The sequence below is a fragment of the Sander lucioperca genome, chromosome 6, assembly GCF_008315115.2.
Source record: "Sander lucioperca isolate FBNREF2018 chromosome 6, SLUC_FBN_1.2, whole genome shotgun sequence".
In the NCBI taxonomy this organism is placed as follows: Eukaryota; Metazoa; Chordata; class Actinopteri; order Perciformes; family Percidae; genus Sander; species Sander lucioperca.
In genome coordinates this window covers 6,878,325-6,905,951 of record NC_050178.1, presented here as the reverse complement: position 1 = coordinate 6,905,951, position 27,627 = coordinate 6,878,325, and the positions used below count along the sequence as shown (strand labels likewise).

The window sequence follows — 27,627 nt, the reverse complement described above, 5'->3', positions numbered from 1 at the left end:
TGTGTGTGTGTGTGTGTGTGTGTGTGTGTGTGTGTGTGTGTGTGTGTGTGTGTGTGTGTGTGTGTGTGTGTGTGTGTGTGTGTGTGTGTGTGTGTGTGTGTGTGTGTGTGTGTGTGTGTGTGTGGGGGAGCTGCTTTGACTCCATTGCCCCTGGCCCCAGCAGTCCTTTACAGCCAATCAGCGCTCCAGAATCTCTGGAATCTCTGGAAGTGGGAATGTGGGAACGTTGGAGATGTGAGTAATCTTGCTGTTGTGCAGTCCCTGTTTCCAAGCTTCCAAAGACCTGCAGCTATAAGGAGAACACTGTGGAGCCAGCTAAACCTGGCATAGCACCCTGGAGTCCAAACTGGGACTTCTGAGAAAGCCTGCCTGTGCACAGCTTCACCAAGGGAAGAGCCCGCAAAACACATGGCCAATAGAAACACTGGCATAAACGAGTAAAAAAAAATGACTTCTTTTAAAAACAGTGAGTTTTGTACGTGTGTATATGTAGCTTCTAGGGAGCGAGGTGAGCTCCTCAATGGCCACACTGTGTGTTTGTGAGAGAAACAGACCAAAAAGAGAAAGATGCAGGGATAGAAAAATTGAAGATACATGATTTTTTACTAGCCCCTCAGAAAATGAGCATCTAGAAAATGACTAAATGTTAAGGTTTATAATGGATTGTATTAGAAAGTGTCTAAATGCCTGTTCACTCATGCAACAATAATTGAGTGTTGCTCGATATGTGTACTCACAGCTGTGTAGCAAACAGTCGGCTCATCTTTGCCACATGCTCGTTATCGTCCATGTCGCTGTCCCCCTGGTCCCCGCTTAGCTTCCTCTTGGTGGGGCTAATGGGAGGAGGACCTGTCCTGTGGTTGGAGATGGAGGAGGAAGATGAGGACGACGATGACGACGAAGAAGAGGAGGATGAGGAAGACGAGGACAGAGACAGGAGTCTGGGGTCACCCCTTAAAGCGGCTTCACCTGAGGAGGGAAGACAAGAAAAGATAAAGAAGAGGTAGAGAGTTACGAAGGGTTAGGGAAGTGATGTTCAACCTCTATTCCAATGTTTGTCAATAAGGCAGAGATCAGGTGAGCTCCACCTTTACATAAACTCTGATAGAGGAAAAGAAGATAAAACCAGACCAAATTTAAAGTATAGCACCAGCACAAATTTTAAAAAAAAAAAACTGTTCAACTGTACAATTTCAAACATGTCGTATGAACTGACACTTGCTCCGTTGCTGTCAAATGACTTGATTACACTTCCAAAAAGACGCTTTGCCATAAATGTAAATTATGATAATTTGTCAAGATTGTGGTATTTTCAAGTAGAAGGCAACTGTTTTATTGCCACTTTAAACAAGCTGACCACAAAAACTACTTCATGACAGTGTTACTATACATGCTGTGTTCCAGCTCAAACTTTGGATTTTGTTGACTTATACAGTTTGCTGAGTGAGGTACAAACCTCTGGCATAAGCAGAGGAGTATCTGGTTAGGAATGTTTTGGAAGAAATAGTTGTGGATGGTTTCTGCATACGTTTGTGCGTTTGATGTGAACTATTTCTCTTTGTGTGTCTGACTCTCTCTGCAAATTTCCAGTGCTGTCCTAGTGCAGGAGGCCTACAAAGTCGTCAGTGAGTGGGAGTAAGAGCAAAAGAGAATCAGGAAAACTACCACTGGCTCTGTCTCAGCACTGGGACTTTCCACTGCTTCGGCCTCATGTATCTGTCTGACTTTTCCCAAACAAAACATAAAGCTCAGACTAAAACTCCCATTCTTATGTGCAGCTTCCTCCATAACTACTCCCATAGCAAAAACAGTTAGTTACTAACACAATAGAGATTGAATCATTCAAACAGTATTGTATTAAATGTTTTAAATTGCTTATTCTGCTATGCTAACTAATTACATGACTTACAATTTAGACATGCAGTAATAAACAAAATAAAAGGTACAAAGTAGTAATGAATCTAGTGGACATTGCTCTTTTTTAATTATTATTGATTGATGAGGATCTAAATCAATGGTTTATTTTTGAAAAATTAAAAAAGGTGATAATAGGATTTTACAAATGAAAAGAACTTTAAAGGCTTTAAATACTGTTACCCAGATTTTCCACCGAGTGCATCGGTGCTGCGTTCTGGCTGCACCGCGGTTTTGTTCCGTCCTACACCACGCGCCATACCACACCGGGAGCAGATTTTATTGTCTCTACAAGTACTTGAAAGAACAATCATGTGTTTTTTAAGCTAGCATCTACCTTTCACTACAAGCACTCCTGTAATTAAAGTCCATGCTTTCTCTTGGTGCTGTCCTCATAAAAAGGACCTGTGATGTCTATTATGTTGTTCCACCTCCAAGACGGATCTCTCCTCGTCCATGGTGTGGTAGAGGAGACGTATACAAAATTGGAGGGTGTCTTTTGGTAAATTGACTGGATGCTCTCTCGGTTTCACTTCCTGCCCAGTGGTTCAAACGTCCCGCAGCTCGCGTGAAAATAGCCCTGGCGCGTATCTTTATCGGAGCGCAGAGGCACTTCATGCACGCTTCTGGGACGCGCCACGACGCGGGTGGTGGAATATCAAGCATTGACTTGAATGGCCACAATTGCTCGAGGGGCCGCTGCGCCTCCGGGAAAGCATAGCAGACGCGCCTGATGGAAAATAGGGGCTAGCGCCATTATACTGTACTGTTTGTTCCCTGCAAACATTTTCTGAGCTGTCTTAACTGGAGAGGAAACACTGACTTTTGGATGCATGTATAACAAGTTTAAACCGGTAATACTACGACTGATAACAATTATATCATTAAGTCATTCAGAAGGCCGTAGCCACCCACACACACACTCTAAAATGTGTGCTCTATTCCTCCACTGTTCCTCTATGTATGTTTAGTTTTAGCATGGCCTCTCAAACACAGCAGCAGCTCCTCCCCCTTCTCTTTCTCTCTGGCATGTTCCTGCTCGCCCCACTGTGTACCATGGCAACAAGGGTGACATCATTGTTTTTGGCAGGACAGAGGGATGGCAATAAAAGAAGGGAGACTGTGACACCACGCTGTCCAATCAGGATCCAGGACAGATAATAGCTTGTCAGTGGTTCAGTAGTGAAGCGCTCAACAAGGGGTGAATCTGTGAGTGTTTCCCCTGCAAATAAATAAGACATTTGACCGTTTAGATTCAAACACTGTTGACCTAACTGCTACTCAACAGTGAACTGAGCAACATTACACTCAGTTACTAATTAGGTACACCTATCTAAAACTAATGCAGCCCTGCAATAAATCCTACGTTTATGAAGGTTATGATTTTGTTCAGTTTTTGTTAAGTGTTTAAAGAATTGATAATTTGACTTAAGACATTTACTTCAAAAACTTACCTGTATGAGGCATGCCTCTTTTACCATGACAGACTTTTAATAGTACAATGTGAGTATTGGTGTTTCTGAAGTCGTAGGAATGTAACTGAATGATATCTGTACAGCAGCAGGTAAAATAAAATGCAGAAATAGGAAGAAGCACATAATAATAATGCTAGAGGACTCGCTTATATTTACCATCATGTTTATCTATTCTACATATGTTCTGTACATAAAGATTGTTGCAATTTAAGAGAAAATGCTTGGAAGGAGGGCTGTAGCACAGAAGTAAAACTCCATTCTATCCTTTCCCCTCTCTGCTCTTTCAGTTTATTAGGTTCACATGATCAAAGCCCGTTTCTCTTGACAGAACTTCAAACAGCTTGGAATCACGATGAGATTGGATTACAAACAGAGGTGAACCCCTCTATCTGTTCATTTCCCTCTAGCTTTCTCCCTCTCGCCTTTCCCCCTTCAGATACTTAAAAAAGGATGAGTCCAAGCATGCCCTCCACTCTCTCTCTGCAAAGTGTCAAAGTGATTATTTTTGGCCGAGTTCCTCTGTAACCTGAACTTGGCCCTCTGGGTTGCCTTTATTTTCTAGGCCCATAGAGGTTTTAGGCTTTAAATACTTAAAAGGACATACAAAAAAACTCTTACACAGAAGTTCTAGTCTGTGTGAGCTGAACTTTTAAACCGGATGTTAGATTGGTTTGATCTCTGGCAGTGAGAGGAAGGGAGAGCAAGACAGACAGACAGACAAAGAGGGAGAGAAATTGACAAAAGTGTATGGCTTTGAGGAGGTTTTCAACCTTGTTTATTTCCTACTGCTCAGCAGCAAAAATGGACAGTCAGCATTCCCCTGCACCCCTCCCTGTCAGGCCTACAACTGATAGCAGCTTTACAGAAAGGGAGAGCTGGGGAGAGCGAGAGAGAGAGAGAGATGAACAGATGGACAAACAGAGAAAGTGAGGGACAGAGTGATAAAACATTGCATATAGCACATGTCTTTCAACAGAGTCTGAAAGCAAATCAATCAATCAGACAAATGGCTAAAAAAAAATCATTTCCAAATATAGAATCAACAGGACAGCTTAATGTGGTTGGAAAATAATATGATTTGAAATTAAATGGGAACAATCAGCTGGTGTGGTATTGCAGGAGACTGGAGCAATCGTTTACAATGCTGCACATGTAGACAACTTGGCATTGCTGATTAGCAAATGATGGACTTCCTTAATCAGTAACTTTAACAACAATGTTAATGTAATAATGTGATACAGTATAATATAATGGGCGCTAAAGGGCACACAAGGAAAGGTTGAGATTCCTGGTTTTGTCGTCGACAAGATGCTTGCTGTACGTCACTTCACATTATTCCAAAAATAGACCTGATCCTCAAACAAATCATTAAATCCAGATTACTGGGGAAATCAGGATAGTGCAAATTATCCAAACACTTTAATCCAACTATTGGATTTATATGGTTATATAGGCATCAGATTGTGTAGTGTATGTGTATGTTTGAATATGTCACATACTGTAACACACTTAACACTTGTCTTGATCAGGGTACGGGTACACACCATAGACTGTATAAATAATGGACCAAGCATCCGGGCCTGAAAAATTAAGCCAATGCGGAAGTGCCTCAAACATGCATTCTATCCAATTTCCAGCAGGGGGCGACTCCACTGGTTGCAAAAACAAGTCCGTTTCTATAGAATATGAGAAAATGACCCTACTTCTCACTTGATTTATTAGGCCTACCTCAGCAAACATTTTCATGAGTATATGGCCTCAATCGCTAGTTTCAAGTCTTCTTCAATACAACATGATGTTCATTTTGTAAATTATGGTCCTATTTATTTTAAAATTGTGATAAAGCAGGGGATGCTTTAGGGCGTGGCTACAAGCCAACCTGTTAATCATGACAGAGGCTTGGCAATGCTATTCATGGCACTGTGTATATTAAAATAGTTTAAATAGCCATGAACTTGTTTTTGGGTATTGTCCATGTTTTCATCTTAAACTTTGACCCTCTCACTGTGTTTTCAAGTTAATTGAAACATTTAGTCACCTAAAAAGGTCTTGTTCAGCTGTATGCCAACTACAGCTAGTGTTAACTGGTACCTTATGGTAGTGTTTGCCGATGTTCTGTACTTCCATGAATAGCGGCAGTACCCGGAGTCCGCGTTTACCAGCCGGTTACCGTCCACTGGATGACTCGCTTCAGAAAGATAGAAAATCGGCAACGTTCCCTTGTTAGCATTTAGCTCAGCGCAGCGCCATTGAAACCATAAACAACACTGACTTGGCCGCGTCATCCTCCCCAGCTCCACCCTCTCGTCAAAAATCGCCACTTCCCATTTGCAAAAAAACCAAGATGGCGACAGCCGTATCGCCAAACTCGAGGCTTTGCGGATGCAACGTCCACTATTTTTACAGTCTATGGTGCACACGTGAGATAACTCGTTAGGCTAAGTGTCAATAAATGTTGATGATGACAACATTGTGAAAGCTTAAGAATACAAATGAAGCTCTTGGGACAGAGTACAATATAAGCATTTATGTGTGCATATGTCAGGGAATGTATTTGAGTATGGGTGCTCAGGCATACACTAGCAAGTCAGCACACCAACAATATCACAACGCTTCTCCAACCCCTTCTTGGCTCAACATGTTCGAACATGAAGGGCTTTTCTTTCACTCTTTCACTGGTTGGCACTTTTCCTTTTTCTTTTATTTGTTTTCTTATCATTATGGAGTCATATTTTAGCTCTAGTTCGCTAAAAACAACACATACAAAAACAGAAAAACCAATAGATAGGCTAATTCTGCAGAGATGTGCTTCCCCTCTTCACTCCTGTAATTTTCTTCACTGAGATAGACATGTTGAAACCTGAGAAAGATTAAGCTTTACAGTGACACAGAAAACCCTTCTGGTTGGCTTCAATCCCAGGCCAGAGGCAGTCTTATCTACAACACCATCACTGCACTGAGGAGTGAACTTCTACCATTACTGAAATTTCACAAAAATTGCATGTGTGCCAAAACTCCTGAGCAAAACTTGAAAAGTCACATGCCTAAAAGCAAGAATTTTGGATCTAACAGTTTGTCAAACAGAAATTACAGCAACACGTCTTTTTTTCCACAACAGACAAAAGCACAACGCTGTTGACAAAGACCATAATCACACGCTCAACCACTTTAAAAAACATATTCCCTCTACCTGCTTCTATAAAATGGCACTTGGCCACCTGCCTCTCTGACCCTTCCTGCAAAACTGCAAAATGCTTTTCAGTCACACAGTCTTAATAGGAGTGCTATTAAAAGTTCATTATATGATACATGTAGAGAGGAGCTGCTAACTGTGACACAGCAGCAGTAGGGGGATAGTAGGCTATGGTAGGCTACTCCCCAGCAGAGATGAAAAAAAGCCTGCTGATCAGTTTATCATGAAAATGTTTTCCTTTCTTTTGTCCTTTTGTATTTTGTATAGCCTAAGTCAAAGTCACCACCTTCAAAAAACAATTACATCATACAGTTCTGTCTTTTTTAACTAGGTCATGTGTAGTAATGCCTTGCTTAAAAATATATCATTAGTTGCAGTTCATGTCAAAATCTGACTTCAGTGGACTTTTTTCTTACCAATGTTGGAGTTGATTCTGCACGTTGCAATAGAAATCAGGGGCAGAGGGACAGAGGAAGGAACTTGCATTTAGCCTCCATAAAGACTGATGGTATTATGCCTGACATGGGAGCATTAACTGCAGAGCACAGGACTGGAGTTACACTTTCCAAGTCAGTCACTTTGTTAATACATGGAAGCTTCTGCTCTGTACGTTCATGACATAACATTAAATCATACACTGCTCATGCTAGAAATAACTTTTAGTCCACACTGAGAAGACGAGAGCAAAGAGAAGATAAATCCCAGCCCCTATCAAAAAGACACTGGGTCAAATCATTAAACAACACACTGTCTATCATTAAGACTTTGTCACAATCTGATTCAACTAAGGGAAGACATAACCACAAATAGCACACAGTTAGGAATGCAAGACGTTGATGTGAATAATCAAAGCAAAAAGTCGGAATAACTGAGCAACTAGTAAGCATTGGAGAAGCGCCATGCAATTCACTTGAAGTCTATTAGTCAGCCTTTGGTCTCAATCATTAGACAGGTCTTCTTTTTGAGAAGTGGTCAATAGATCAGAAAATGATATGACGGACTTATAAACACACTTCCAGTTTTTCAGATAAGTAACGTAAAAAACCAACGTTACTTAATAGTGAAATTAGAACGTTTGTTGCTAACGTTTAAAAAAAAGTGGGCATCAAGTTCAACCCGTTGAAAGGTTATTATTCATAAGTCGAGTAGAAATTCAATTAATCAACATGTGTTGAAAGCTACAACTTTTCTCTGCAAGGTTTGGTGAAAGCTAGCTAAAGTAAGTTGAGTGAAAACTTCGACAACGTCGCTAACGTTAACTCACAGCGTTAAAAGCAACGGGCACTTCGAGGTTTTAAAAACAAACAGCCCAAACAGTTTACCTTCGTAGCAGAGTATGCCAATGTTGTTGTTGTTCATTTTGTCCAGGTACTGGTAGTTCAACAGGTCCATTTTCGTTAGTAGCATTTATCGAGTTTTTACAAAAGAAGACCAGCTTTTTTCTTCTTCTCCTCTCAAGCGACGATCAAAAAGCTAAAAGGCCCAGCCTCCAACTTTAGTTTTACAGAAACCCCCCTTTAAAAACAAATAAAACCCTGCGGAGAAGATTGACACCAAGTTTTTTTTTTAATATGGGTAAATGTATCGCGGTGATAGAGCAACAAAAAAAGAGTAGCGTCAGTTCTCCTCACAGCCAGCTGTAAGTCGACTGCACTGACACGCAGGCTATGCTTGGTATGACTCCTATGCTGCACCAGTGGTTTCCTCTGTTGCTGAGAGGGGCGCACTGGGCATGCTCCCTAAATCCCTGGAGCGCCTCAAATATCAGAGATGTTTTACACACAAGATCAGTCTCTCCAAACACATCCAGACACCCAACGAGCTGCAGTAATCCCATATTAAATTTGTAGGGAGGTATAAAGTATAGAAAATGCATAACAAGGAGGCTACCAATCTCGTAGTTTTGCCACAGAATATAAAACATGCCCAAGATAGTTGAGGTACAGGATATAGGCCTATGTCGCAATAGGTAATAAGTGATAATTAAGAAGATTAAAAAATGTCATAAAAAGTAGGCCTACGTTAAGATTGATAACCTTATCACAGAGTATGAATCCCTTCATAAATATTATAGTGATAGCATAGAAGCTATAAAGTTAGATAAGTCAGTGTACACTTGTCTGTATGGGAATAATGCAGTGATTGTTCATAGATATGGAAGCAGGGAGCTAGGAAATATAAACAGACAAATGAAAAGGAGAAGGAAAAACTTAAAAGTGACAGAAGAGAGACAAAGAAAAAAAAAAGGCAGGAAGGTAAAAAGCAAGGAAACTGTGCTTCTCTGTATGGGGTTTTGCTTGTAAGCCATTTCTTTTTTAACAAAGATGGTGGTTTCCCCTTAATCTACAGTTGTTTAATGTGTCAGGCTTCTTACAACCGAACAGAGTATAATATAGAGATTTAGGATTTTTCTTTATACCAAGATTACCCCTCTGGTAGGTATATGGACAGAGTTATACATGTAAAAAGAAAAAAATAGTCAATTTATATATTCTATGTGCAATATGACAACAAATATGTTCAAATTGCCTATAGTTGTCTTACAAATGAAGGGAAAACAAACTTCACTGTGTTGATGTTAATGGATATAAACAGCTCCAGAGGCCCAGTAAAGTCTCCTCAGTTTCAGAGTGGTTCTCTCCTGCCCCCTGGTGCTTCTGATGGGCTATACCGAGGTTTGGGTTTCAATGAAAGGGGAATGATGTGGAAAAAGGCAAATGGGATGAAAAAAGTAAATGAGTATCGTTATCATAGCTGAATAGAATGTGAATATGACTGTAATCATATTACATGGTTTGTGTGGAAAGAGTGGAGAACAGTTGCCTCTGTGTACTTAAGTGAGAACACAATGAGCAGGGTGTGGCTGCACTTTCGAACGTGAGTTTATACACAAACACACATTTGCCGTGTGACACCTACCCGCAAAACACACAGACGGGAAATTAGAGGAAAAGCTCAGACAAAGAAATAAATACCTGTGATATCACTGCAACCTCAATAGGTTGGACCCAGCTTTGAAGCCAAAATGTACATGTACTCAAAGCAATAGAAATGACTCAGAAAGAAAACAAATGTCAAAAGAAAATCTGATGATGACACAATAAGAATTCGCTTGGATACAAACTTTGAATTACTTATTCTTTTGAATTACATTTGCTCATATATACTTTATAATCATACAATATATGTGTTGATTGCTGTTAGATTGGATTTAGTTACTTGGGTGACTGATTTATCTGAAGAGGCAGTTCAGTCAGTAAAGCCTTTATCGTGCGTTTGCCCTAAATTAAATTTCTTAATCAGTAAAGATTAAGACAGAGAAAAACAGACCAATATTTGTAGCCAGATGGTGTATGAAGATCAAATCCTAGTAAATCAGGGATCCGAATCCAAGCAAATTAAGAAATGAACATGCAGAGAAAGAAAAAGATGCTTATTTTCTTTAAAACTCTTCATTTATCACATAAGCAGGTTTCATTAATGCAGAGAAAAATATGTATTGTGTACCGTATAAAGCCACTTTGTCTTGTCTCAGGTATTATAACACAGAACAATGGAGGTTAATTAACAACCAAAGACAACTCCAAGCAGTTATACACAAAATAACTGGACCCCCAGCTCTTTGCTTTGGTAAGACTCGCATGACTAAATACAACAAGGAAAGAACAAGGAAAACAGCAAGAGAGATGATAAATTATGAGAAACCTAAAAGGAGGAGATAAAGCTTTCAGGCAGGTAGATTTAATGTTATATCCTGGGCTCCACGCAGGTTAAAAGCACTGTAGATTACATTTATCAAACGAAGTAAAGTAAAGTTATGGCTGCTTTGCTGATCTCTGTCTTACTAACAGGGCTCTAACTTCTAACACAGCTCACAACTGGATTAACAGACTAATTTTATATATATATATATATATATATATATATATATATATATATATATATATATATATATATATATATATATATATATATATATATATATATATAGATAGATAGATAGATAGATAGATAGATAGATATACAGTATATCCCTCTTTCTCACACTCACACCACACAACTACACACATAAGGCCTCTCCACTCCTCCACTCTAACGGTGGCTGAGAACTAAAGAACATGGCTCATCTCATTGGATACCAATTGTTTCCAGTTTCACACACACATCAAGTCTGGCAGAGAGTCCATTCAGTGTGACTGATTGTACTACAGCTGGCGCTGCAGGTTACATCTAACTCAGGGGCTCAACTCAAAGCAGTGTATCTAAAAAGTAAGAAGCCTGACACTGAAATTTGTTGCTCAACTCATATAGTTTTGTGTGTGACATTAGAGCTGCAAAGATGAATCAATTAATCGGTTAGTTGTCAACTATTAAATTTATCGGCAAATATTTTTATAATTGATTAATTGGTTTGAGTATTTTTTACAAAAAAAAAAAGAAAATTATTCACAAATTCCAGCTTTTTAAATGTAAATATTTTCTAGTTTCTTCACTCCTCTGTGACAGTGAACTGAATATCTTTGAGTTGTGGACAAAACAAGACATTTGAGAACGTCATCTTGGACTTTGGGAAACACTGATCGTCATTTTTCACCATTTTCAACATTTTATAGACCAAACAACTAATCAAGAAAATAATCGACAATGAAAATAATCGTTAGTTTAAGCCCTAGACAACATACAGAAACATTGTTGCAGAAAGTCAAAATTAAATTGTTGAAGGCTTTATTAAGGTTTGGTGTCAAAACTTTTCAGGAAGTATAAACCACAAAGCTGTGATAAGACAGCTCAACGGCCTCACGGGGCATTAACAAAGCTTCACACATTTTCAAACTGTTGGAAACAAGAAGTCAATGTGTCCATTGTTGTGTTATAATTAAATAAAAAATGTTAATCACAAAATATAATGTGTCCAAGAGGCAATTCCAATACAAGTTAAGAGTTAAGCCTGAAGTTATTCAGAGGTGACATCTCCACCTTTTAATGTATGATAAACCATATATTACAGTACAAATTTCACTATTAAATGTTTTTCAAAAGGTAAAACAATTTAATCTGAAGCAATTTTTAGAAGTCTAAAACAGAGAGCAAAAGGATACAATTCAACATAAAAGATCTGTCCTTGACAGCGCATGGAGGCAGCTCATTGGAGCTCCCACAGGCAGATAAAGACTTAATAGCTCTCCAAAATCTTCTAGGACTATTAAGGTTAGAATAGATAAAACGTCATCTCGATTCTGAACCTGTGCTTTGGTTTCTGCCTAAAATTGACCCAGTCTGTCTTTTTCACTTTTGCTCAGACTTTGTCTCTCGTGCAGCGAATTAGAAAACACGACCACAACGACCAACTCATGACTACAACCCTTTCCTTCTATATTTACAACAATGGAAGCATGCTTATAAAAATAACTAATAAAGCCACCATGAATAAACTAAGACTAAAAAGAGAGATATTTTCATGTACATCCGTACATCAGTTTAGCTGAGTCTTGCTTCTGGTTATTGGATGCATAATTTGTTTCCTGTGGCTGCATTTGCTTCAATGTACTCATTGGACTCACTGTCTTAAAATTATCACAAACACTTGACTTTATGTACTTAAAAAGGGAAACAGTCTCTAACACTGTGTCTTTGTTCTGGCTTGGCATGCTGTAAGATTGAATTAAGTACTGTATAAGAAGATTAATGGTTACACAACTTGGTGAAACCCCACTTCTTACTACCATAGGGACAGGTTGTTACACATAACTAAGCCTACTGTGGTAATAACCTTTTCTCCTCACTGTTTCCCCAACTTGCCTTTATCAGCATGACTCAGAAGTAGAGAGCTCACTGTTTGGCTGATGACCTATAGTGATGTCAGCGATTATCAGGAAAAGGCAGGCTGTGCAAGTAACCATGCATGTAATTGAATGCAAACTTTTGTGGAATTTTACATTTTACCAATGAATAATTCGACTACTGAACTAACTAATGAACTGGTTTGTAATATTCTCTGTCCTTACAAAAAAACTTCTGAAAGTTGGACCTCGTTAATCAGTTTTGATTTCTACTCTGGAGCACTGAAGCTTACTTTAGTTTCACAGGATCTATCAATGCACTCCCCCATTCATTCATCTTTCATTTAGTGGGTATACAACTGCCCTTCTTCTCCAGCAGAGAATTCCTGCCTTCCTGTCATTATCCCTCTTACTTCCTGCCTGTCTATTTATTTATCTAATCTATCATGCCAAGGTGCTACCACACCTATGTCCTGCGGTGTTGTGTGTCTCTCTGAACAGGTCTAGGCTTCTCCAGGGAGTGGGTGTGTCTGGATAACAACACTGCACAGGACAGGTGATGATTCATCCTCATGCTTTATTAATACACTCCAGTGCTGTGACACAAACACTGACAGAATAAAAGGCAGTAGGATGATAGTAGTGTTAAAAAAAAACAAAAAAAACAAAAAAAAAACTTGCTTCTGCCTTTCTCACCTTTCCTGCTTCCTTCCTTGAATTCAGTCTTTCCATGTATTTACTTAAGTAAACTATATTTATGCATTGATGAAAATAAATAAAAAGGATAAAACTTTGTTGTAGATTTCTTAAGTTGGCCTTAAACTTTATTATAAACACGATCTTTAATAAGTCCTCAATGACTTTATGGTGCCCACTGTTGAAATACCACCACACCATTACAAGCTTTGTTTACATGGTGACATAATGGATTGTAGATCTCTTCAAACATTTGTTGTCTCAGCTCTTGGTATCAGGGCGGTTACTTTGACTTTTACACAAACTTTGAGGCTGTGAAATTTGATTACACATATGTCAACAAAGACCTGAGTAGGACAGACCTGCATTACAAGTTATGATACTATAGGTTGGCATTCCACAGTTTTTAACATCTAGTCTAGTCTAGGTAGACTTTTTACAAGACACAATTTCAGAAGGTTCCTGGGAGTGTTTGGGTAAAAAACACATACTCACAGGAGGAGGAAATATCACGTTACTGCACCCAAACAATGATAACAACAGTTGATTATGTGGAAGTGAAGCTATTCGTCATTCCCACCTTTGTTGTCTGTGTGTGTGTGTGTGTGTGTGTGTGTGTGTTTGGAGACCCTGCTGCCAGACGTTAACAAATCTAAGGTTTTGTTTAATATTAACCACTATGTCATTTGATTTTCTTTTCTTGAAAAACTAGGTACAGACTACTAGATGCCTAGTATAGATACTAGATGACTACTAGATAACTAGATACTAATACCCCTGGTCGGAATCAAACCACAGACGTTGTGGTTATATGGCAAGCTACAGGTCTTAAACACTAGGCCACAGGACGCTCCCTGATATAAAGTGCGTCTTTGCCTTGTGAGAGTTTGGTCTGTGTAGAGGCTAAGCCCAAGCTTTAAGCCCCTGAGGTGCTGTTCCACCGGTAGAGTAATTGACGCACTTTTTACCTTTTTGATCAATGAAAGTCCAAGTCATATTTGCAGTTAAAACCTTTGGTTCCATTTAATTCCATGAGATCTTAGTTGGGTTTCCAGACAAATCACTGCTTGTATGTATGCCTGTGTAGTGTTGTGGTGTTGGTGTGGGTGTGTGTGTGGTCAAAAACTGTATGTGTTTCTGGGTTGCACCTGAGGAACCAAATATTGGTTCCTATTTATACCAAGGGCACTAATTGGCTCTTACAGTCTGTATTAGTGACCCTCTATTTAATTATCAATGTAGTAACTCAATGCTGTACATCAGTATAGCATCACAAATTACTGATTAGAGTCAGTTGCCTCTGAGGCCTGTTCATATAAATATTGATATCATAACATCATTCTTCTAGTCTTATTAAAGTCCCAAGCCGTGATCAGTGTACAACAGCTTTCAGCCACAACCATCAGAGTCCACATATTTTATCCAGCTGGAATATGAACCACATAGACACATGGCAGTGTTCTTTTGCAGCCAAGACATCTAAGTCATCCGAGTCCTACTCTTCCTTATAGCCAATTTGTCTGTTGAGCAAACTTTCTCACTCTTCTCTCAAACAGATCTGCTCTTTTTTTCTGTCCTCTCTAATGCTGTCTGCACTCCTTGCTCTATCGATTTAACAAACCTCTTCTCTCACAATGCAATAATGTTAAATGTCCATCCTGACCCTCTTCTTTTCTCCAAATCTTTTTTTCCTTTCTCCATCTCTAATCATAAGTGCTCTCCCTCCTTCCACCTTCTCCTCCCTCCTGGCTTGCAAACAGCAAAACAAACAATAGGCAGACAGTGGCTTGGCTGTCACACTCGAGCGGTGCAAGGTTAGATATACTGTGTTATAACAAGCATGCAACCGCCTGGAACACAACTCGGATCTGATTGTGAGATGCAAATCTTTTCTGAGCAGCAACCTGAGACACAGGGAAGGTGAAGAGGATATCTTTTGCATAGTAGGGACGCGTTTTGTCAACACAACATTCAGACTTTCTAAATTAAATTTGGAAAAATAATGTTATCCAACTTTGACATAAAGAATTTGAGGCTGATCAATGTCTGTTTTGATGCTAACTAAATGAAGCTCAAGCATTTCAAATATATAACCAATCACATCTTATTTCTGGTAATAGAAAATTATCTGTACTCTTTCATAGGCTAATGGGACCTGTGGAAACATTCTTGCCATGCTAACAATTAGCTGTTAAAAAACTAACCACAGGGACTTATCATTTATTAGCCCAAAACAGCTCCTATATGGGACAGGAGGCTCTGTGCCATTACCTCTCATGTTCTGCATCTGTATCTGGATAACAGCCTCAGCATGCTCAGATGTCCTCAACACAACCTTATCACTGGATGCCGAGACTACAGATACAATACATACTTTTCTGAGAGGAGTATGTTCACAGTTCAGGTATTACCATGTACCACCCTTTGTATCTTCTTCAAAGGAATATACATTCTTGGACAAAATCACCTTGAAACTTAATACTCTAAATCTTTTTATGTTGTGCGATAACTTAATTTCTGAATGCCTCACATATTGTATAAATAAAACTCTGACTCATTAATCAAAGCAACTGAATTCAGTCTTCACAAAGAAAACCCAGTATGTCTCAGCAGGAATACGTTTTTTTAGCACTATAAAAGCTTAACCTTTTCTTTGTGAGAGGCTTTGCAATCCTGTTTCATTTCATTTTCAGTAACTATGGTAAATGCTATCAAAAAGAGAGGAATGTAAAGTATGTGTGGTCAGCACAGCTCTGAGGAAAATGTTCCCTCGCTAAGACAGCAGAGCTGGTATGGGACCAGCAAGCGTGGCATTTACTGAGAGCAAATGTAGGTCATGAGTTCAAAATTTTCAGTCCAGCCAATATTAAGAGTCAATCACTGTTCAGGTAAGGAAGGACCCATAAAAATCTGACCATTTGACTCAGGCAGTTGTTTAGGATTATTTTATGTACAGGTGGGAGCGAGAAACACCTATGAAAGGTGGTGGCTACAAAAAGTATGTACAACATGGCCTGTTCAGTGTGGTGGAGGACTCTTCATACAACATTGTTCTAGACTAAAAGACCTGGGGCCTCATTTATCAACCGTGCCTACGAACAGATGTGTGCGGATGTAATGCGTATGAACATTGCCACGCAAAGTGTGGAATTTACTAACTGGTACTTACACTTAGGAATGTGTGTAAATATAAGCACAGGTCTGGCCATGCTTACAAACAGAATCTAGTGGTAGAATAGCGATACTACAAATAAAAAGTATTTAAGAGTGTCACAGTATGCATAACGCAATCAACATCCACATATGTCCTGTGTTTCCTTTTATTAGAAAACACTCAATTAGTCATTTATCTAATTTTAAACAGACAAGTTGCCTAATTGGTGTCAAACCCTATAAAAGACAGCTGTGACAAATGTTTGAATTGAAATATAGTGCAATGGCTTATCTTGCTTTATGGGAAGACTTGGCAAACTGCGCTCAAAGATCGTGCTGATCTGCTTGGCGAGGGCACAGAGTGGCTTTTCTTAGTAGGTACCGCTTCCCCAAAAATGTACTGCTGGATTTGGCTCGTGATATTCGTGACCTTCTCCCATGCAGCATTTTTTCTTTTGTTTTTAATCCCTCCCTGCACTGAGTGAACCAAACAATATTTGTTGGTTGGATTCAACCTCATCTACCAGTACCTCTATTTGTGTTTGAGAAGTTCCTCTTCTTTGCCATTATTGTGGCGAGGGGAAATAACACATTCACATGGTTAAAAAAAGGGATGTGTTGTTACCATATACAGTTAATTGGAGGCGTTTCTAAATGCAAATGGCCTAATCGTGAATGAGCATGGTCGTTAAGAATAGGTGGGATTTATCAAGATTGATTACTTACTGATGTGCTTACGACTGGCTTGCGCACATTTGCCGATTTTTTTGTACTTTAGCACATACTAAATTTCATTCAGACAGAAATTTGAACATTTTTTATGATAAATGAGGCCCCAGATATCCACCTCAATGCCTTACAGTGAAACTTCTTGCTGGCAAGTGAAAAGCTTCAGCATGGGGCACAAAGTGTCCCAGAGGATACCTATGGATTTCTGCACCCTCCCAGACCAATAAAAGGAGTTTGCAGCAACAAGGAAGGCCTTACAACAGAATTTAACAAACCATATTTGGGAGAGAAAAAAAAATCACTTACTGTTTATATCTCAACATAAATGGAACAAAAAACAGCCGGTGAAAGTAAATCACTTAAACCACATCTTTTATAGCTGCAAACAACTCATTTAGAAATGAGACTAATAGTCTGCCAATAGGTGAAAAAAATTGTTCTCTTGTTTAGAAAGAAAAAACAGCAAATAGTGCATAAATGATTACTGGTATGTAATTGTACGTATGAAAGAAAAACAACAAAAATTCTTACATTTTTATAATCAAAGTGCAAAACAGAAATGCTTGGAAACAAGGGTTGAATATATTTAACCTTGTGACTTGCAACTGTGACCCTTTGACACTTGACCTTTGACCCTGTGATTCATAACGGTCGGCCACTGAACCACGACACTAACAAAGCAGTGACAATGACATAAGTGCCTGTGTGCGTGTGTGTGCAGCAGTCAACAGAGTCAGTTAAACTGCAGAGGGAGGTGTATTCAGAGCACAGAGAGATGAATGTGGGAGGAGGATAAGACAACAAGAGAAGTGACTGGAAAGCTTTCACTTCCCACCACAACCAGCTTTTTATTCATCTTGAATAAGAAGCACTGAACTGATTTACTCACAGTTTACATTACAAGCTCTCTATGAGCAGCATGATTGCTGAGTGACCATGCCTGCAACAACCCTACTTCTTTTTGATATAAACTAAATATACACTTATAAATGAATAAATATACACTTGTTATAGTGGTTCAATTTATTAAAGCAATAGTTTGACATTTTGAGAAATGCACTTATTCACTTTCTTGCCAAGAGTGAGATGAGAAGATTGATACCACACTCATGTTTGCTCAATATGAAGCTAAAGCTATCAGCCAGTTAGCTTAGCATAAAACCAGCTAGCTCGGCTCTGTCCAAAGGCAACAAACACTACCTATCAGCACCTCTAAAGCTCACTGGTTAACAATTTAATCTGCACAAAAACCAAAGTGTAATCAAAGTGTTTCTTGGGCTGGCGCAGTGACATCCTGGAGTCTTATCATCAGCATGAGGTTGCCAGGCAACCAGCACAGACTCCAGGATGGAGCCAGGCTAGCTGTTTCTTCCTGTTTCCAGTCTTTGTGCTAAGCTAAGCTAACTGGCTACTGGCTCCAGATTCATATTAAACAGGCATATTTGAGAGTGGTATCAATCTTTCATTCCTGCAAGAAAGCTAATAAGCGTATTTCCAAAAATGTTGAACTCTAGCTTTAATGTATGTAGGTTACAGTTTCAGTATTTTCAGACCAGGATAAGGCAAGGGTGAAAATGTTCTGTCTTTTGCCACATTGTGAAAACACTTACCGATAATAAGATTAAAAAGTTACCTACATTATGTAACAACACGATACAGTATAACAGTAAAGAGTCCACAAAATGAGCAGACCAATAATCGACTGCTGAAGTTTAGGAAAGGTTGCTGCTAAATTGAATATATTCTTAAAAACATCAAAATGGATGTTGATTGGAACTGAGCAACAAGTCATTATTATAAAAACAAACACAGTATGACAGAATACTGCCCCCCCCCCAAAAAATCAAGCTACACTACTACTTTGTTAAAGTAAAAACGTTTGACCCTGAGGAAGATCGGTGTGCGAAATGTCATGTAGCCGTTAAATAAAAATATTTTGTACATTAACAAAGCAGTGTGCTTTGTTTTTTTTGGGAAAAGTCCACTCCCTGTCTTGTGGACACTATTCCTCCCCTTGTTATCCAACACTATTACAGACTTTGGTCAACTCTGTCCATCACAGAGCTGGACAATGATGACAGTGCAACCAGTTGTTATACTTTATCATTTCTCCTACCCTAACCATTTAGGAGCAGTGGGGTGGCCCCACAGCGCACTGACTCCTGTTTTAAAGCCAGTGCCTCAGTCAAGGGCAAGGAGAGGATTCCTATAGTAATAACTCACATTCTGTAAATGTCTTCTGTGATGACAAAAAAGAGATAAAACAGGTGTGAGAGAACAAGAGCAGGAGTGTAACAATGAAGTCAGCGTTAAAGTAGGACGTTGTAGTTACCTTGTACATCATCTGTACATCACTTTGACCTAGTCATCCATGACATTGTTATAGCACTCCTAAAACCTTTGCTGATAACCAAGATTGATCTACTGCAGACTCCTTGACCCACACCCACACTGATAGCAGGTGATACTGTCAACACTGTTAACAGGTAATGACATCATAGTATCCCATTTATCAATAAAACGGCAACAGGCACTGACCGGGGAACTGGCAATAAAACACTGGTGGTGTTTGAGACAATAGACCATGCAGTCTTTCATGAATACACCTCTGTTTTCAGCTTTTATGGCATGCACACAAAAAAACTACAGGATGCATACACAACAACACTAAATGCCAGTGTACTCCACATTGTCCCCAACTATTTTGTTTGATATATTGACTATGTTTTATTTGCTGCAGACTTCTACCATAAACTTTTAGTCATAAATGATACACACTTCTTTCTTTTTTTTACCATATTGAACATATTCAATTCATGTTCAGTGGTGGCAGCAACACCTTGTCTAATGCTATGTTTCAAATATATCAGTGATAATCCTGTAAAATACAACACCACCAAATACAGATCTGAGAATATATATATATATATATATATATATATATATATATATATATATATATATATATATATATATATATATATATATATATATAATAAAAAGACTGGCCATGGGACTAACATCACACATCAGTAAAGAGAGGCTGCAGATTTCAAATTAATACTTTTTTTTTTGTTTATCAACTGTCAGGTGCAAATAATTATTACATTTATTAAGAAAGAGTAAACACTGACAGGAAATGCACTGGCACTTCTCACAATCTGGGCCAGGACAAGTGATATTAAATCTGAATGGGTCACTTGGCCTTAATTATTTGTTTAATATTCACAGTTTCTACTTTGAATGTATTAAAGTAGTAAAAGTACCACTGGGGCTATGCTCTATTAAAGGGAACAACAACCCTGCAAAAAGAGCTCACTGGCAGCCTAAATTGCATCAGTGCTAAGGTTGCAAAAGGTCAGATTTCAATTTAAAAAGCATGCCTTTTAATAGTGAACTTCTTTTAGGGGTTAACATAAAAAAGCAATACTAGGTTTCATGATATGTCTGTAAAGGGTTCTCAGTCATCCAGGTCATAGTTCTTCTAACTTCTAATCATCTTAAAGCAACAACAACATCTTTTGTACCTTAAAGTAATGTTTCCAGAATTGTTTCAGTGGTTCATCAACTCGTAACAGGGTGAACGGCACTTCTGCATTCGCTTTGCGGCCCTCTATCGGTTATAACCGCACTATGCAAGTTTGCCAGATCGGGTAGCGGATCTGTAATTCGATTGAGAATGGTAATGGTCAATTCCACTTCCAACCTGTAGGGGGACCGAAGAGGAAAAGTGCTTTGGTGTTGCTTTAACAAGACCTACAGGGAAGATGAGTTACAGAGATGGGAGATATACTGCTCACCATATGCTTACACTACTATGTGTAGTTGTTTAACACCTGTGTTATGTTACACAAGAAGAACGGAGAAATATCTGTCAGAAAAAGGCTGGAGGGCAAACTCACTCTTTGCTGAAAAAGCTCAACACATACACACACAAACTCAACCCATAGCACCCACGGGCATGAGTCCTCGGTCAAATTATCTCCCACTGAGAATACCGTTTGCCTCCAGCAAGGTTTAGACAAAGTTTCCCTTTCGTGTTGATCTGACTATACACCACTGAGCATCAACAAGCCCTGACTAGTTTTGACTGCTCACTGAGGACTACCACACCACCCTTGAAACGTTTTAAAGGTCTGATTAATCAAGCTTGCAGTAGTTCAATCATATACACCTTTAAATTAGGACACCGACAGGATTGGATTACCTCAGATAATCTGGTCCACCTTAGTGTGGACCTGCAGAACATGATCACATTGATCAAATTACATTTGCCTGCCTGCCCGATGTCAAATTCAGATTTCATAAAATCTATTCCATGAAGATAAAAACTATGAACACAGACAATACAACACTGTTTAAATGTTGCCCTAAATAGGCCCTCCATCAAAATGTAGATGAAAGGGATGGAAATCCTGCATGCGTCACATTGAGTTAAATTTTGTCAGTAACCGGTGCTTTCAATAAGCAGAGTAAGAGTTTTGAATCTGACCTGTCAGATATCATATATTATACTCAATATTAACACAGTGTTGAGTAGATTTAGACAGTTGGGATCAAGTATTTACTAGAAAGCAATGACCATATTTACTTACACCCACCCAAGACCGGATATTTATACTGGGGATGGACAAAATTACAGTAACACGAAGAATGTATTATACCGTAAAGTGTTCCTATTATTTTGTCCACAATCTACAGTATATAATACCCACGTAAAGTGGTATTCAGCGCAAGAATTAAACAGAAGATTATAGAAAGGCCTGTTTTAATGGACTACTTCCCTTTACTGGCAGCTAGGAAAAGACAGGGGGTGTTTAAACAAACCATGGAAACTATAACAATGAAGGGGGGATTCTGTTAGTGTGTGTGTGTGTGTGTGTGTGTGTGTGTGTGTGTGTGTGTGTGTGTGTGTGTGTGTGTGTGTGTGTGTGTTTTCTCCAAACAAACAAAGTACAAGAGTACAACATGTGTATCTTTGCACGTGTAGAAGTAGAGCAGAGGGCACTGTCTAGATCTCAGCCAACCACCTTCTCTTGGCACCAGTCCTTCTTTTGTTGTGGTTCCTGTCAGAAACAAAAGGTCCATATTCCATCTCTTTAGTCGGGCTCTAAACCACCGGCCCCGTTTTGAAAGGCTGTCTTTGATCTAACATCCAAGACCCTGTCGCCAGTCAGGGCCTGCTGACTGATGTCTCTAAATTCACACTAAAACTAAAGAAATGACCTGCTATATTCTAAAAAAGCTACAAACAAAAATATTTCGATTGGTCCTTGGAGCTGGGCCTGTAGTGCAATCCAGACCGTTTAAGGTTGATCTCAAATACAGGTTTGCTTCCAGGAAGGGTGGAGCACACTCCAAGTAGCCACCAAAATTGCTATGGAGGGGTGGCGGCAAGTATTAAGCATTTCCCCACACTTACCATTAAATATAAGGCACAGATTACTTCACAGTTTTTTTAGATGGTGTGTAATTATAGTCAAGGCCAGGACCATTTGACTTAAGGCCTGTGATTATTGTTGTTCACAGACAGCTTGCCCTCCAGCCAGAAGGGGCGAGTTCAAGTGTGTGTGTGTGTGTGTGTGTGTGTGTGTGTGTGTGTGTGTGTGTGTGTGTGTGTGTGTGTGTGTGTGTGTGTGTGTGTGTGTGTGTGTGTGTGTGGTAATGGTGAAATGAAGAGGGCATGACTTGTTTGCATATGTTCATTCAATCAAGCAAATTCTGACAAAAAATGTTCACACTTTTCCGTACAATGGCATTAAAACAAGAAATTCAAAATTTCTGGTCTGAGAGGCAAAACCCAGGGCAAAAAAGACTGCAAAGCACTCACTGCTACTCCCTGCGAAAGCTTGTTTCCTATTAGCGCATGGTAATAATAATAATGAACGATTTGATCACCGACACCTCCCGTCATCCCTCATCTGGATTATGGTGGTTTTAGAAGGTGTATCAAACTGAACTGCTATAATAAGGGGGACACAACCTTGTTGCTGCTATCAACCCATCACAAGTAGTATGTGTGCAAACAGAAATTAATTATTTTAAAGCAGAACAAATCTCAAAGGTTTAACCAAATTTTAATAAAAACTTTTTATTTTTAAACACTTATATTCAAGAAGCCTTAATTAATCCGGGGCAAGGCCAACTATTCTATTTTGAGACATAACTATATCATATTTTTTACCACTTTGAAGCCAAGCAGAGTGACTTCGTACCAATTATACCTGTAATTCCATTTCCCTCAAGACAGCATTCGTGTAATTTTGTGAGAAATTAATTTCCAACAGAGATGGGTTATCTGTAGGAGTGTGGTTTAAATAAATTAAAAATGCTTTTTATTTCTAGCTCTTAATGTTGTGAACTGTAGCATCGGCCCTGAAGCCCCACTTGGTTCTTCCGAGTTTTAGAGCGGCTGTTGCCAAGCCTCTTCCCATTCTGTACTCTGGTATCAAGTGCTGCACACGCATTACAAAGGCTTGTCATAAATGCATACAAGTAGGCAGAGGTTATGACTCAACTGCCTGTTGGCCTGGTTGGCTAAATGACTCGTTGCTAGTTTGGCAGACTAGCTTGTTGGTTGACTAGGTTAGTAGGTTGACTGACTCACCCATTTCTCCTGCACAATTTTAAAAGAGGTCGAGGGCATTGTTTTTGGACAATGAGGCTTTGCAAGACCCACAACAAAAAATTACATCAGCAAAGAGGAAAACACAAAAACACTGCAGGGGAGCGAGGGAGCAGAGGAAGAGGGGAGGAGAGCTCCCATTTACTCAGAAGTGCAAGGAAGCTGATATTCAGCTCATTCAAGCCAAAGCATTATGGGAACAAAGCGGTGACATGGGAGATGTTACAGCTGAAGCACTTTTTAAATATTCCCAGTCTCTCAATAAACCAATATACACTATCTAAAAAAAAGAGATCTAAAACATTCCTGTATATATACTGAATACTCCAAGATGATCAATTAGCATGCATTTTTGAAAAGACAAGCAACTTTATATAAGAACTTAAAGAACTGTATGGAAATGGTTGTAACAACAACTAGCTTGCACTTCTACCAAATTATAATATTCATTTATCTTAACAGAGTTAAGTACGTTATTTGGCTTTCCTTTAAAAGCTCAAATCATACTCCCTGATGCTTGAGGAGCTTCAAATTCCACAAACAAATTAATAAAAAAAAAAAATTACAAATCCATCTGCTTGTCACTGCTCTACAACGACGGTAAATTAAGTTTAAGAGCTGCACAGCCAGAGAGCAATTATTAAATACATGAATCACAATCTGCTAAGGTGTCGAAGACAATACTAAAAACAACAAACTAAACTTCCAGCTCCAAACAGTGCAGAACAATTATCAGTGGTATATCCACTGAATGTAAAGTTTCCTCGTAGGTTTAACTCTGCTGGCTGTGGAGAGACAAGGATGGCTATTTCCATGTCTACTTGGTTATAAAGCAGGTTAAGGTGCTATATTAATACTGTGAAAGTATCAAAACTCTCAATCTACAGAGAAATGGAAAACAGCCCATATTCAGGGACTGTGTACGGTTGTGATGTCACAACTATACTATATTGCAGTTATAGTCTTTCCCCGGCCGCAATGATGGTGCAGAGGATGAATACAGGTATATTCAGAGAGACAGTATGAGAAAAATAATGTGTTTTTTAACATTAAAGCATGTAAACATGTTCTAGTAGAAACATAAAATACAAGTATTAACCTGAAAACGAGCATAATATTTAATCTCAGAAGGGTTTTATTCAGCAATGCCAGAAGTCCTCAGACATGATTAGGAGAGGAGAAAATAAAAGACAGAAGAAGACAAGGGAGGCGGAGAGACTGAGAAGAGAATGAAAGAGAAGATGGAGAGGGCTCAACAAGACAGCAACACAGACACAAAGTCAGAGACAGACAGTAATAGACTGAGACAGCAAGAAACTGAAATGGAGGTAAAGACAGATAATGACACAGAAATCTACCCCACCCAGATTCTAGTGAAAGCAGGTTAACACAAGCAAACAGCCGAGTTAAAAAACAGTGCTGATGGCAGTTGAGTGCGGTTGGTCTTATTTGCCTGCTGCAACTGCAAGCTTGCACAGCACAAAGACGCCTATTGTCTTATGGCAGAAAACAGGGCCGAGGCTTATGGGTGAACATAACATTGCACTTCATCGATATGTAACGCAACTGCAATCATACAAATCCTTTGTCCACAGGGCACCTTTTAACAGCAAGACAGAAAAAGTGGGAGCAAAATCGTCTTCTGACACACAAACCCAAGAGGAACTGGTAGTCTGATTAAAAACTTACTCTCTTCTTCATTCGCATGAACAAATGATGCTGCTCTTGACAGAACATCGAGTGGAGTCTCCATGCTTGGATGCCTGTGGGACAAAGGGGAGGGTACTGTGCTGAACATGAGAGCTGTTTGGCTTTCCTCTCTATGTAGCATTTAATACAAAAACTAAGTTAATATTTGATAGATGCCAAGTCATTAAGAGCTCCACAAGAATGTCACCACAATCACAAAGAAAATCACTATTGTTCCCATAAAGCTTAATAATACAGTATATAAAATATATATTATTATCCACATTAAGGAGCCAGCAAACAGTCTTCAAAGTTTCACTATGAGTTGAGCATGTTAGGTCTTATTTTTCCCCATAGAGCAGTAACATTTAATCTGTCAATACCAGAACCAATACAATACCTGAATTTTGGTACACACACACACACACACACACACACACACACCAAAATGAGACTTTTTTTGCGAAGCATAGTTTGGAAAATATAAATGTTTTTCTACTTAACCATTTAACAAAATATGCTAAAGTTATCAGCACATCAGTGTTTAACATTGTCTTAAAACATGCAGCTTAACATGAGCTTTGCCTAAGTAGAGTGCAGTCTTCCCTGATTTTTATATTTGCACATATAGTAGATATAACATCAGGGCTAGAACTAACAACCATTTTCACTATGGATTAATTATTCGGTCTATAAATGTCATAATTTCCCACGGTGACAAGACGCTGGAAGCAGTACATTTTGGCATTTAAAAAAATGCATTAAACAATAATCAAAATAATTGATTATTAATAATTAATTAATAATTGAATCATAGCAGTACTTTTGATACCTATTACACTTTGCCAATAATACTTCTGTACTTTTACTTACGTTTGAATGCAAGACTTTACTTGTATTGTAGTATTTCTAACTTGTAGTAGCCTATTGCTCCATTAGGGATAATACTTCTTCACTTTTATTATCCTATAGTTTGTTGTATTTATATGAATTTTGGGGGATTTTTGTCCTCCAGTGTTGAGCCTTCAGTGCTGTGCTATGAGAGGTATTTTGTGAAGAAAAACTCTCCAGCGCGCTTCTCTTCCCTCTTTCTGCATTCCTGAGATACCTTTCCCTCATTTCTGCAGGAAAAAATCGTTTAGAGGAAGATTATCATTAAAAAACTATTCCTACAGCTTTAGACTAAACTGCAAAGAATTCAGGTTTGTTGTCATGTTAGCTCGTCACAACACAGTCAACGTGGAGCGCGTGAAGAAAGGCGACAAAGTTTTCATACGACCAACTCGGGCAAAAATGAAACCGATTATTATTAGTAGCAAGTGCGTCCACGTTTATTCCCACCAGTGCTGCATCAGCCCGCCTTAGTGTTTGCTCATCGATCCTTTAGGAGGTAGCCTATATCCAGTCAAAATAACGAAAGAAATGTATCGCTACTTGATTTAGTGATAGGTTTCACTCTTTTCCACTACACCCACAGCTCCACAGATAGACAACTAAATGTCCCCAGATCCCTGGAGGAAAGCGTGTGGCTATAGGGGGTTTCTTGGCGTGAGAAAGTTTGGGAACCCGCCAGTACCGCCTTATATCGTGAATGAAATGTCAACCTTCGTATAACGAAGCGGATATTATTTCAGCCCTGTCTTATGTGTGTTTACAACGCTGTCTTCATTTTCATGCTGAATATTTCACAACAACTGACTGAGTTTGCAGCGTAGGGAAAAAAAAGAGCGCACTCTAATCCTACAAATGCGAAACGATGTCAGACACAACTTCATATTTAGCAGTAGAGTACATACCTCCTTCAAGCGCCACTTTGGTATCTTCCAGTATGATAATATCCACACAGAAAAAAAAACAAAAACAAGATAAATATCCCACAGAGACACAAAACAAAAGCTGCGGTTACACGGCGAGGGAAGACAATAGTAGCAGAGCTGTCGGGACAAACTTGTTTGTAGGCTAAACGAGGAAGAGGAGGAGGAGGAGGAGAAGGAGGGGAGGGAGGGAGGGAGGGAGGGCAGGAATGCCTGGAATGATGGAATTCAGTTCCTAGCAGGTGGTGAAAGTGAGGCGCGCTGATTGGCTGACTGGAGGACTGAAGCGATGATATCAGCATATATTATGATAATTAACCATTGCATCACATCCTCTGAAGGTTAGGCTGCTGTCACCGTGTTTACTAATAAGGGAGCTGGTGAAAGATTTAGTAGGTGATTAAGGAGAGCTCCCGCCCTTAACAGCTCCTTTACAAGTGCCTTTGAGCAAGGCACTTAACCCTCAACTTTTTGTTTGTCTGAATACCCATACGTTGTTATTAAAGGTCCATTAAATATATTGTATACATGTTTACACATACACCACACAGAGTAAGTC

The 27,627-nt window shown here is 39.1% G+C and overlaps 1 protein-coding gene across 2 annotated transcripts in view; it reads right to left on the bottom strand.

Moving 5' to 3' along the window:
• The window catches only part of vgll4b (vestigial-like family member 4b), a 42,889-nt gene extending 15,655 nt beyond the window's left edge, over nucleotides 1–27,234 (bottom strand). Inside the window, exons 1-3 of one of the 2 annotated variants that reach the window (XM_031301661.2) lie at nucleotides 27,051–27,234; nucleotides 25,255–25,328; nucleotides 738–969 (exon numbers count right to left, since the gene is read on the bottom strand). In XM_031301661.2, coding sequence (XP_031157521.1) covers nucleotides 738–969; nucleotides 25,255–25,318 — 296 coding nt within the window. In that variant the 5' untranslated portion in view covers nucleotides 25,319–25,328; nucleotides 27,051–27,234. Of the gene's footprint in view, nucleotides 1–737; nucleotides 970–7,904; nucleotides 8,281–25,254; nucleotides 25,329–27,050 lie in introns of those variants that run through there. The other variant, XM_031301659.2, reaches the window with a different exon arrangement.
• Between the last annotated feature and the right edge of the window lie 393 nt (nucleotides 27,235–27,627).